Consider the following 14,049-nt stretch of genomic DNA (forward strand, 5'->3'; position numbering starts at 1 on the left):
TGTTAGGAAATGGAAAGACTTGGAAAAAATTATATTAAGTGAAGTAAGCCAGGCCCAAAGAAACATGGGTCCCATGGTTTCCCTTATTTGCAATATTTAGTATATGTGTGAGTCAAACAGAAAAGGTCAGATAAGCTAATGTTAGGGAAATGAATCCTAAGATATGTATTCAAATGTGTTTTTTTTCTTTCATGCATTTGTTTCTAACACATTTATAAGATTTCTTTGTTGCTTTGTATGTCCCTCCCCCACGGTATAACCTCTGCTTTCATTGTATTTGATGTCGGTATTATTTGTGGAGGGGAAGAGGAAAAAAATCAATCGTTTAAATAGGGATACAGGTGGACCCATTGCAACAATGAGACGTACAAGTCGTTATGTTGAAAACGAACTTTACAACTTTGGGGGGGGGAGGCGGATTGGGTGGGGGAGTGCGGGGAGGACAGGAAGGGATGGGAAGGGGAAACAAAGGAGGAGACTACAATGCTTGATAAGAAATGTACTCATTGTCTTGCCCATGTAATTGTAACCCTTCTGTACAGTATTTTCACAATAAAAAAAATTGATGTGGAGCTGTGGCTCAAAGGGATAGAATGCTAACCTTGGGCAAAAGGGCTCAGGCTTGAGTTCAAGCCCCATGACCAAATAACAGCAACAACAACTCTAGCTATTGCACAGTTATAATCAGGATGATTGCAAGACAAGACAAAGTCAGGATGGTGAGATCCTCGGCTCACTAGCGCCAAGCTAGTAGAGCCAGGTACTTTTTGCTTTTTTAAAATACAAGTTTGGTTTTAATCCAAAGGCATATGTAAAAATTTAAATCTATGGAGAATCATAAAATAAAAATTCAGCATAAAAAATCCAAAGAAAGCTGAGCACCCGTGGCTCAGGCCTGTCATCCTAGCTACTCAGAAGGCTGAGATCTGAGGATCGCGGCTCAAAGCCAGCCCAGGCAGGAACGTCTATGAGTCTCTTATCTCCAATAAACCACTAGAAAATCGGAAGTGGCCTTATGGCTCAAGCGGTAGAGTGTTCTCCTTGAGCTGAAGAGCATAGAGACAGCGCCCAGGCCCAGAGTTTAAGCCCCACGACTGACCAAAAAAAAAAAAAAAAATCCAAAGAAGAGATGTGGGACACAGGGTGAACAAATCCAGCAGTGGTACTCACTAGAAACTATGTTGAAAATGAACTATACAATTTGTGGGTGGGGATGGGTGGGAAAAACTGAAAGAGAGCAAAAGAAGAGGGGTCAGGTTTCAACTTTGTATCCCTCCCCCATGGTATAACTCCTGTATTTGATGTTGGTATAATTTGTGGAGGGGAAGGGAAAAAACAAATTGTTTAAATAGGGATATAGGTGGACTCATTGCAACAATGAGATGTACAAGACGATATGTCGAAAAAACGAACTTTACAACTTTGGTGTGGGGAGGGAGGTAGGGAGTGGAAATGGGAAGGGATGAGTAGGGATGGGAAGGGGAAACAAAGGAAGAGGCAACAATGCTTGATAAGAAATGTACTCATTACCTTGCTCATGTAATTGTAACCCCTCTGTACGGTATTTTCACAATAAAAAATTAATATAAAAAATCTTCTAAAATCTTGATGAGAAAAAATAAATGTACTCCTTACCTGACTTATGTAACTGGAGCACTTCTGTATAACTCCTTTATAATAACAATTTTAAAAATATTTTCAAACCAATTTAGATGTTGTGGTTCAAATTAAAATTTCTTGATTTTTTTCTGTCAAAATAGTGTTAAGTAACATTGATAATAGGTGAAGATGTAGTTCAATGTGTGAAGTATAATATGAACCTTTTGACCTGGTGTCGGTGGCTTTGATATGTAATCCTAGCTACTCAGAAGACTAAGATATGAGAATGATGGTTTGAAGCCAGCTCAAGCAGTAACGTCCAAAAGACTCTTATCTCCAATTAACAACCAAAAAGCCAGAAATGGTGCTGTGCCTCAAGTGGTAGAGAGCTAACCTTGAGCTCAGGGACAACATCCAGGTTGTGAGTTTAAGCCCAAGGATGGGCAAAAAAGAAAAGAAAAGGATATTAATGTTTTGTCCTGAATCCTTAGGTAATCACACATTTTATCCATAATAAGCACACACTATCCATAATAGAATCATATCAGAGTATATCAATAAAATAGTACCTGGAGAATAAGGTGGATAATTTAACCGATCATTTCTGCACTGGTTAGTAGTTGTTCCATTTACAAAACTTGACGGCTCATTCATGTCCTTAAAAAGAGAGACAACGAATGTTTGTTGAGGAATTTAGAATGCAGATTCTGAAAACAATTCCTTGGGATTGCAAGAGGATTAAAACAGCTTTTCTATTTTTTTTTGTCAGTTGTGGGGCTTGAACTCTAGGCCTGGGCTCTGTCCCTCAGCTCTTCAGTTCAAGGCTAGTGCTCTACCACTTGAGCCACAGCACCACTTATGATTTTCTGGTGGTTTACTGGAGATAAGTGTCTCATGGACTTTGCTGTCTGGGCAGACTTTGAACAGTGATCCTCAGATCTCAGCCTCCTGAGTAGCTAGGATGACAAGTGATTCTCAGGCACCTGACTTAAACAGCTTTGAACAACCTTATTTTTACTCATATTTCAAAAAATCATACATAAACCCTTTCAGTTCCACTGAGGAGTTCAGCTCAGTGTTCTTTAACACATTTATTATAAGATACTATGTTCCCCTGTAGTGTGAATTCTACATAAATAAGTGAAATTAATTATGTTCCCAAGGCATAAATTATAATACTAGTGTATCACTTAGCAGCTCCGTCCTTCTCACAGCTGCCTGGTTAACAATTCTTTTTTTTCCTTTAAAAACCCAGATAGTTTAATGAGAAGAATAGCTCAATAACTATGGACATATGACCATATAGGATGATGCTAAGTGAAATGAACTCCAAGACATGGACACAAGAAGTTTTTCTTTGTTATTGTTGTTTTTAATGTACTACATGATTTCATTTTTTCTTTTGTGTCTTTTCTCCTTGATTTTGGTCCACTGGATATTATATGTACGTTGATCTGAATTAGGGAAGGGAAAGGGAACAAAAAATTGGTGAGACAAAGGACAAAAGGGAAAGCAATGCAATAGTGATACTCACAATACAGTATGTTAGAAATGATCTTTCCACTTTGGGGGAGATTTGGGAAGACAGAAAGTGGAAGAAAAATGAGGGAGGGCTAAAAAAGTCAACAAGAAATGTATTTACTACCTTACTTATGTAACTATAACCCCTGTGTACATCACCTTGACAATAAAATTAAAATTAAAAAAAATAAAATTTAAAAATATGTGATGTTTTATTGTTTCCAATAAGAACTTCTTAGTCTCCAGAGAGATATGAAACTAGATTGAGGCCTAAATATGTAAATATATAAAAATATGTAAACATCTTCTCTAGATCATAGTGCCAATTTAAGACAGTTACAGTAAGAACCTCTTATAATAGTATATGAATTTTTCTATCAAATATTTGTCTTGCCATTATTTTGAGAGCTACCTTTTATAAAATTTCATGTCTTTAAAACTTGTTCATAACAGTATACTTATAAATTTTTCTTCAGCTGAACCCCAACATGAGGGCACAAATGTATTTTCTTTCTTGTTTCTTTTCTTTCTTGTTTTTTTAAAACATATTTATAGTATACTATACATTTGGGGGGGGTTCTTGGTAGTTCCTCCCTCACAGTACCCCTGTTTTCACTGTATTTGATTCTGGTGTCCTGCATCTTGTATATACACTTTTCTAATTTGAGGAGGGAAGGAAAAAACAAAACGCTTAAATAAGGATACAGGTTGACCCACTGTAACAATGAAATGTACAAGACACTATGTTGAAAATGAACTTTACAACTTTGGCAAGGTGGGGGGGTTAGTAGTCGGGGAGTGGAGTGGAGTTAGTAATGGTAGGGGAAAAACAAAAGAGGAGGCAACAATGCTCGATTAAAAAACCTTACTCTTGTAACTGTAACTCCTCTGTACAGTATTTTTACAATAAAAATCTATAATTTTTTTCTTCAACTAAAAATCTACGTTTTCTTGTTCAGGGAGAAATGAATGCCACATATAAAATCTTTGCAAGCTTAGATTTAATCTTCTGTATTGAATATTTACTTATGATAAACAGAACTCTTTCTATACTACCTCAAATTGTTGTGTAAAAATAAAAACCTCCCATCAACATTGTAAGCCTTCATTCAAAAATCAGGAAATTATTTGAAATACAACATCTTGATGTTCAAAACAGATTATTTCTTACACAAAAGCTGAAAGTGAAGAGAGTCTTATTGACTGAACATAAACAAAACAAAAATTTGATATATTTATTAACAAGTTGAAAAGCTGAGTGGTTTAGATTCAAGTTAATAATTTCCAGTAAAAAGCTCCATACACCCATGGAATTGCTCAAACTGTATTACCATCAGTCCTTTGCATGAGAAAGTTCTATGGAAAACGTTCTACCTCTTACAACGAAGGTTTAATTGATGTGATTAGAGTCAATTAAAAATGTTCCATAACTATTACCCCCCATAGAACATACAATACATTGCATAAAATACGTTGATTATAGCTTACTGCATAAAATACATTGATTAAAGCTCACTTACAATCCATAAGCCATCAAACTTCATTTGGTCATTGTAGAAATCCATGATTTCCCTGGTCCACCACTCTGCAGTGGAATTCTTGAAGAAATCTGGGAAAGCTACATGAGCTCTGGAGGCCTGCCAAAATTAGAATTCAGACTCACATGTAGAAAAGCAGCACTGAGAACCTATGTGTCCAGTTCAGACTTTATGTGACTCACAAGTCATGTGGGATTGACCAGGGTGGTGAGCAGATAACAATTTAGTTACATAAGTGTTTATGAATTTCCTCCAACCTTCCCAGTGGTGTTGGGAGGAAGGGAACTGCTGCAAGCAATCATTATGGAGCAAAATAAAATAGAATGAAGCAATTCAAATTTAACTTTAAGTAAAAATAAGAAAACATTGCATTTCCCAGCCTTTGTGAACTCTCACAGCCAACAGGGTCTCCCAGCACCCCCAGTTAACTTATTTATTAGCATAATTATTATTTTGTGACTTGGCAATCATTTGTGATACTTGAGGGTTCTACAGTTACACTTGTATATACACACACACACCATGAACTTTGAACCAATTCATGTGCTCTACTATCATTATCTTTTTCTCTTCCTCACATAAAACTCTCCACTAGCTATCAGGAAAGAGAGATCTGATTCCATTTCCTACCAAACGAAATGACTACTTGCCAATCTTCATGTAAAAGTTCCAAGTTCTATGTCACGGTGTTAGCAAGATTGTCCTGAAGTTGTCAATTAAAACTAAAGAGAAGTAATGAAATTAAATTTAAAAAAAACTAGCTACATATCGAATGTTTTCTTGGAACACTTTGAATGCACTACCTGCCTGTGAAACTTGCAGACAAGGATATGACAGGCAAATATGAACAGAGAAAATGCAAGCCATAGGTGATGAAGATGTTATGAATAGACTGTAATTTATCATGCCTCTCCATGGTTGTTTTCTCCACAGGATAAAAGTTTACTGGAATTATAGTCAGTGAATATTTTCTAAGTTAAGATCTCCTGAGGATCATTATGATAAATCACAAGAAACACACCACCAGATCTTATTTCTTAAATTTAATTTTTTTCTGATAAGAGATCAGAGTCTCACAGGAACTTTTCTGGTAAGACTGGCTTTGAACCATGATCTCAGCCTCCTGAGTAGCTAGGATTACAGGTGTAAGCCATGGGTGCCCAGCTATTTATTGTGTTTCTTTAAATGAATGTTCTTATCCTTTAATTGCAAATGATTGATTACCCAAGAAAAAAAATCCAAGTACATATAATCCAATATTCTTTACCTGTTGTGGAACAGAAGCCTAAGGGATTTTTTTAAACTAATTTACTTTATTGTTATTAGAGAGGCGATGAACAGAGAGATTTATAATTATAAATCAGGTAATGAGTATATTTCCTTTCGCCTACAATAAGAAATCATGTCTCCTACATTGTTACCACTGCCATCCAAGAATAAACACTCAAGAAGATATAAAATAGATTGTTTTCCCTCAAATTGATACTTCAATATGTTTTGTCTTTTGACTCTGCATTAGAAATACTTTAGGAAAATTTAAGCTCCCTTGTTTTTTTAAAATAAACATCAATCTTAATGATTTAATGTTTATAATCATTCAAATTAAATACTTTCAAAGGCTGTTTTTTAAAAAAATTAATTCTGTATTTTTTATTTTGATCTCATATTCATTTTCTCCATTATGGTAACTCTGGGCTTCATTTAAACTGTTCTCTTGTTTCTTGTGTCATTTACTCCCTTTGTTATTATAGACTCAATTTACATGGCTTTTGTCATATCCCATATTTTTAAGATCTTGTGTCTAATTATTACTTATTACAAGACACTTTGCAATTCATTTTGAACTAGTCTTTTATCCATTAATTATTCAAAAGTTTGTTTCTTCATATTCATTATGCTTTTTATCCTTAGTTTATTTTGCTAAGAAAAAAATTAATAACAAAGTACCTGACATAAGATCAATATTCTCAACATATAATATCAGTATTCACTAACATATAATCTAAGCTGGAGAATGATGAGTTTTTAATGAAAAAATTGTATCTTGCTGTTAGATGGACTTTACAACAAATTTAGGCTATTTAATTGATGTGTTGCTCAAATCTGCACCTTATTAAATTGTCTCTAGTTTTTCTAACTTTTACTGAAAATAAAGAATAGAATATTTTAAATATTCAGGGATGGCGATCTATTTCTAGCTTCATTTCTGTAGGCAGATGCTTTATGTTCTTTAAGGTAAAAATTTATATTGATAATATTATCAATTATAATAAACATACTATTATCAATAATGTAACTATATTATGAAAATAATATTATTGATATGATTAATTCTGCATATGTTTATAATTGCTCTAGCTCTCTAGTAAGTAAATCTATTATTATTATACAGTTAACATTTCTACAGGGATGACAGTTTAAAAATCTATTTTCTCTGGTTTGTCATTCTTGTTTTCTGTTATTATTAATATATGAAATAAGTTTTCCATTTGTTTCAATTTTAGGAAGGAATCTTGTAAATATTATATTGTGTCAAATAAGCCAGTCAGAGAAGGATATTTGTTGCATGATTCTTCTTAGATAAAATAAGTGTCAATTTCAAAAAAGCAGAGAATACAATTCTGTTTGGCCAAAGATAGCAATTGGTTTGCTTTTTGTTGTTGATTTTGGTCAGTCGTGGGGCTTGAAATCTGGACCTGGGCACTGTCCCTCAGCTTTTCAGCTCAAGGCTAGCACTTTACCACTTAAGCCACAATGCCATTTCAGGTTTTCTGGTGGTTAATTGGAGATAAAAGTCACTCAGACTTTCCTGCCTGGGCTGGCTTTGAACTGTTATCCTCAGATCTCAGCCTCCTGAGTAGCTAGGATTAGTGAGCCACTGGCACCCAGCAATGAAACAATTGACAAAAGTAGAAAACTGGTATAGAACAGGCATAAAATCTCAATTATATAAGAGAAATAATTTCTGGTAATTGGCAATATAACATTGTCCTTACAATATATGCACTTATTATATAAACTAAATTTAACTGCTAGTCTCAAATTAATTGTCCTAACCACAGATAATAGTTGTTCTTTCTTTTTTTCAAAAAAGTGATGGCTGTTTGAATAAAGTAAAATATAACAGTTAAATCAAATGACTGATACACTTTTGTTTTTAGTGAAAGTTAAATGTGTACTAAACATGATCTAATATAGAAGCCACTTCTTGTTTAGAAAAGAGCATTCAAATTGAACTGTTGATCAAAAATGATTGTTAAACCCAAGTCTGGAATGTTTTTAGTTATAGAATTAATCAGAAAAAACCAGGGCTGGGATTGTGGCTTAGTGGTAGAGTGCTTGCCTAGCATGCATGAAGCCCTGGGTTCGATTCCTCAGTAACACATAAACAGAAAAAGTTGGAAGTGGTGCTATGGCTCAAGTGGTAGAGCACTAGCCTATCATAGACAGGCTCAAGGACAGTTCCCAGGCCCTGAGTTCAAGTTCTAGGACTGGCAAAAAAAAGAAAAAGAAAAAACTTACATTAACGGCTTCATCCTCAGTTAAAGTCTCATCTATTGTTATATTGGGTAAATCTGGCCAAACCTATAACCAAAGAAAGGAAAACAGCTCAAAATAAAATCAATATGAACTGGTTGAATTCCACTGAAGAGTAATATATTACCAAAGCATATTCTATTCTTATCTTAAGACCCTTGGACCACCAATCCTTCAATTATTGTTTAGTATTTTCTGTATGGGCACCCCTGCAGAATACTTGTGTTTGCTATATCTGTCTAATTTTTAACAAAGTAAATATTAAATAATGACCATTTTTGTGATACTTTATATGCACACATATAATATATATGATATATAAATGTATCATATATTGTATTATATATGTTATACATATATTATACTACAGTTACATTATATAATATACTATATATTATATTGTATATTTTAATATTATAAATATAATTTTTTAGTTGAAAAGACAAAAGATTTTATTTGGGAGTGATTTGCTGAGACAAAACATCCATTAATTTGCACAGTTAGTGTTAAATCTTTGCTCCAACTACCCAACTCATTGTCTAAGTGGTCTTCCTATACTCTATACAGGAGAAATACACAAAACAGACAGCAATTTCAGTTATGCTGCCAGCTCTAAGAATTAGAATCTAAATTGAAGGAGCTGGAGGCACCATTTAAAAATGTAAATTGTCCCCTAGAGTAAGCTTAATCCTTTCAGAGGGATTAAAGACTGATGGGCAATAGTGCTCTCAAGTAAGGAAGGGAGGGTGGAAATTGGAGAAAATCTGTAGAAATATGGAATGAGCAGAAATAAGCATGGAAAATATCTTCCTTTTAGACAATATGGCATACCTTGTTATTGCATGATTTTAAATATTATCATTTTCTAATTTTTCATAAGATTTTATTTTTATGATTTATTTTGTAAAGTCATGTAAAAGCTGCTACAAAAGTAGTATCTAAAGGTTTTTAGCTTTTTTCACTCATCTACTCCTAATGCTAGAGTATTCTGTTATCATAGTCTAATGATCAAATCAAGCAATGTAACTAACTAATGTATGGGGTACGTTTAAATTTCACCAATTGTACCATTATTGTCTTAATTTAGATAGAAGATATGGAAACTACCACCATGTTTAATTTTGCCCCTCATCATGGAGTTTTGTGAATTTTAGTATTTCATTGTTTTTACTGCATACTGTGACTATGAGATGTACAATACATATTGAATATGAACTTTACAATTTAGTGGGGGGAGGAAAGAGTTGGGGAGGTGGGGCAGAAAGGGATGGTAGGGGAAAAACAAAGGAGGGGTAAAAATGCTTGATAGGACATGTACTCATTACCCTATTCATCTAACTGTAATCTCTCTATATGGTATCATTAGAATAATATATATATATACTTATTTAATAAAAAATAAAGTTAATAAAATTCCATCAGTTGTACTCCTTAGAAGTTAGTAATATAATTATAGCTCTTAACAACTATTGCTGTTTTCAATTTACTGAAATGTTTTGTAGAGGATTAAAAATACTTAAATGACCTGAAGCAAAGACTCCTGAGTTGCTAACACAGTTAATTTTAGGATTTGGATTAATCACTTGACTTAAACTCAAAAGTACATATTGCCTTTGTAGTCATAAAAATATTATCATTTTGTTTTTTCTCCAAATAAACTTTTAATATTTTAGTTAAATCCAAATGTGATGTGAAGTAACCATTTTAACATTACTCTCTTTAAAACATGGATTGTACCTTTGCCCAACAAATCTCACTGGTGTCTGGCCATTTGACGAAGACATCATTTGTGATTCCTCTTGAAAATGCAGGATAAGGCTTTGTTTCATTTCCTGAAATTGCTGGATCCTAAAATTAAAATAAAACATAAGCAAGATGTATGAGGAATAAAAATGTAGCCACATGGACAGCTATGATGAAATATTTGAGTTTTCCATTACCCTAAGGTATGGCTCTTATATGAACATTATTCATATATCAAAATTATGCTCTAATTTCCTTAGATGGTTATTCTAACAGCTTTTAAAAATGCATTAGTTACTATGTTCAGCAAGTTCCTCCATGCTTTCTTGTTTTAATTTCATTTCTCTGGTGATATTTTTTTGCTTAATTTGTTCACCATATGAAAGTGAATATTAACCTAAAGGCAAAGTATAAATGTGAAAACATAAAAATCAATCCTAGTGAATTATTTCAGGATTATATAGAAACAAAAAACCTACCATCTCTGTTGAAACTTCTATAAGTTTATGTCAATTTATAGCTTGGATGGTAACCAGAAACTATCTGTCTTTAATTTCCAACTTATGGTTTACCAACATAAGGATATAACTAAGTAAAAGGCGGATAGTGGAAGGAGTGTTAAATAAAAGGTAATGTTAATGAAGGAAACTTTTAGAAGTGAGAGTAAAGTTCAAAGTTTTATAGTTCCTATTTCAAATACCTTTATGTGCCATCATCATTTACAGACAATTAGGAGAACAAACCATTATAAGATACGAAAACAACCCAGATGCCCCTCAGTAGATGAATGGATCAAGAAAATGTGGTATATATACACAATGGAGTTCTAGGCTTCCACTAGAAAGAATGGCATTGCCCCGTTCGTAAGGAAATGGAAAGACCTGGAAAAATTATATTAAGCCAAGCAAGCCAAAGAAAGGTAGGTTACATGGCCTTCATTTGTAATAACTAGAATATATATATATATATATATATATATATATATATATGATATTCTTAACAGGGGCACAATAGTCCAATAGCTAGGTGCATAGGACCATATATAATGAAGCAAATCAAAAGGAACTCCAAGAATTGGAAACAAGTGTTTCTTAGTATGTCCTGTATGCAGTGATTTCTATTTTTTTTCTGTTTTAATTTTCTGTAACCTTTGTCATGTATACAAGATTATTTGCTCCATAGAAGGGAGAGGGAATCACAGAAAGAGCAGGACAAAGAATGAACTAATGCAACAATGATACTCACTTGACCCTATGTTGGAAATGAACTATACAAGTTGCAGGTGGGGGAGAAGAAAGTTTAGGGAGGGATAAGTGGGAGAAAGTGAGGGGTGGGTAACACTTTAGGCAACAACTGTCTATAGGAAATGTACTCACTATCTTGCTCATGTAACTGTAACTACTCTGTACAGCATTTTTACAATAAAAACATACAAAAATAAAATAAAATGTACTCATTACATTACTTATGGAAATGTAACCCCCATTCATTACCTTTACAATAATGACATTAGAAAAAAACACATTGTAAGAGAAAAAAATAAAAACACTGACCAGAATAATAATGTATCTCATCCCGTCATTTCTTATTCTGTCAACAAGCTGAGGAAGGTCATGGAATCTTTCACCAATTGTGAAGTCTAGTTGTCTTTCCATGTAATCAATGTCTGTATATTGGACATCCTAAAAACCAAAGAATAGGAGCAATTTAGTAAGAAACACATACACATAAGAGTCAGTGGGGCAGTATTCTACTATATGTGTAAAAATCACAGCAATATGAAAACACCAGCTTCTTCTCATGTTATCCTAAAGAGAATTAATATATAATTGAGGGTTCAAGTAATAAAAGTGAGCTGAGCCTGTTGGCACCTCAGGGGCTTGAGGCAGGAGGGTTACTAGTTTGAAAGCAACTTCCATCCTATAGTGAGTTCAAGGTCTGACAAAGCTATAGATTCTCTCTAATTTAAAGGGGAAAAAAGACAAGTAGCATTTAGTATTATAAATTATTCTACAAATAAGAGAATAACTTATATAGGTATCTTATTTTGCCAGAGTTGACTTAGCCATTTTCATTTGGAAGTAAGTGTCCAAACTTAGTATATTTTGATATGTAATTTCCAAAGAATTATAAATTATAATAAATTCATACAGGAACTTCCTACAGTGTATGAACAGGCAAATTATTGCTCTATTATGAGGACATTCAAAGGCAACAAAGATAATTTCAAATAATTCGAGTAATGGCAGAAAGGAAAAGGGATATTAGCATATCCATCCATTATTATAAGTCCTGTTTAACCTATCAAAGAGATATTTGGAAGAATATTTTTGGTAAATAAGAAATGTATTTTGACATTTGAATAGTTTGAGCTTACATGCCTGTAATCCTAGATACTCAGGTGTTAGAGATCTGAGGATAATGGTTCAAAGCTAGCCTGGTCAGGAAAGTCTGTGTGACATTTTTCTTCATTTAATTACCAAAAAATTGGACGTGACACTGTGGCTCAAAGTGGCGGAGTGCTAGTTTTGCACAAAAAGTGCTCAGGAACAGTGCCCAGGATCTAAATTCAATCCACATGAATGACAAAAATAATAATCACAATAATTAATAATAATATTCTGAAATATATCTACTCAAACAACTTTACCAGAGAATCATGATTTTACTCCAATTTATTACTAGTTAAATAATTTATTATTTGCAGGTAATCAACTTTAGCTTGTTTTTTTCTAGTGGCTAAAAAATTATGAGATATACAGTTGAACAGTATTATAAAATCTCCTTTGTATAATGCATTTCCATTTGCATATTTCCATATGAGTCCAGACAATAAGATTAACTTTCCAGCAGTTCCAGATTCTGTGTAACTACTAAAATCTATAATGAGTTGATCTTTCTTAGAATCGTTTCTACCAAACCTTCTCTACTTCAGTATTAAGTACTACTAGAAAAATCTTTGTGATTCATTAAATTTGCTTAAAAGAGTAAAATAAAAATACAGACTGATTAGTTATGATATTTTGGAATATTTAATTTCCCAAATATTGAGCAAAGAGGATATTTTTTACCATCCTCACTGGATGGTAAAATTGTAACTATGAGCTACACCACAGCCATGTAAAATCCGACTCTTAATTTCTCCTGTTAATTGATCATGTAGCATCCTGTGGCTTCTACAGAACACAAGAGAACATAAAGAATGTATCTGACAGGGCTAGGAAGGTGGCTCAGTGGTAGTGTGCTTGCCTTGCATGCATGAGGCCCTGGGTTCCATTCCTCAGCACCACATAAGCAAAAAGAAAAAAAAAAGGCAGAAGTGGAGCTGTGGCTCAAGTGGTAGAGTGCTGCCTTGAGCTGAAGAACTGAGGGATAGCGCCCAGGCCCAGAGTTCAGGCCCCACGACCAGACCCACCCCCAAAAAAATTTTAAAAACGAATGTATCTGACTACCTAGGCCCCCATGGCTTACAACAGGAACAAAAATGTATGGTGACAGAGTTAGGATACCACAAGATCACAGAAATGAAGGGAAAGAAGGAAAAAAAAATAATGGTATTTCCCCCTCTCCCTTATTAATCTGATAAATGTAGTTACATAAAATTTCATTTCCAATTCTGACATCACTACCACAATCTAGACATCTGTTTCTTTCTGATATTGATTGCATATTTAGTGTGGTCTTCAAAGGGGGTACATACATAGGGAATCTTGGCGGCCACCATGTCATCATACAGCTGCTGAATTTCTGAAGTGTTTCTGTATCCATAACGGCACAACTGGAACCCCAAAGCCCAGTAAGGAGGCATTACTGGGTGGCCAATGACCTTTAAGAACACCAACACGAAAAAGTAGTTACATATTGAGTAAGAGGTGCATCTTCGAATGGGAAGAAACCAAATTTTAAATACTCAATCATACTTCATGATACTGCTTTGTTGCAACCTCTGGAGTTGGACCCAAGAACATGTAAAAATCCAAGATACCTCCAATGATACGGTAAGTCAAAGCAGGAGTTGGCTGGAATGTAACATCTGGAAATAATCGAACATAAAATTCCATTTTTATCTGTGCATAAGGTTATTGATTTGCTTTGAGTCACCTTTGTACTC

The 14,049-nt window shown here is 33.9% G+C and overlaps 1 protein-coding gene across 1 annotated transcript in view; it reads right to left on the minus strand.

The window, feature by feature from the left end:
• Nucleotides 1-14,049, minus strand: part of Si (sucrase-isomaltase (alpha-glucosidase)) — a 90,724-nt gene that overhangs the window by 22,070 nt on the left and 54,605 nt on the right. Inside the window, exons 29-35 of the mRNA XM_013016144.1 lie at nt 13,859-13,971; nt 13,639-13,764; nt 11,492-11,620; nt 9,933-10,043; nt 8,181-8,243; nt 4,641-4,757; nt 2,169-2,256 (exon numbers count right to left, since the gene is read on the minus strand). Coding sequence (XP_012871598.1) covers nt 2,169-2,256; nt 4,641-4,757; nt 8,181-8,243; nt 9,933-10,043; nt 11,492-11,620; nt 13,639-13,764; nt 13,859-13,971 — 747 coding nt within the window. The remainder of the gene's footprint in view (nt 1-2,168; nt 2,257-4,640; nt 4,758-8,180; nt 8,244-9,932; nt 10,044-11,491; nt 11,621-13,638; nt 13,765-13,858; nt 13,972-14,049) is intronic.

Source organism: Dipodomys ordii, unplaced genomic scaffold (assembly GCF_000151885.1).
Source record: "Dipodomys ordii isolate 6190 unplaced genomic scaffold, Dord_2.0 Scaffold30, whole genome shotgun sequence".
NCBI lineage: Eukaryota > Metazoa > Chordata > Mammalia > Rodentia > Heteromyidae > Dipodomys > Dipodomys ordii.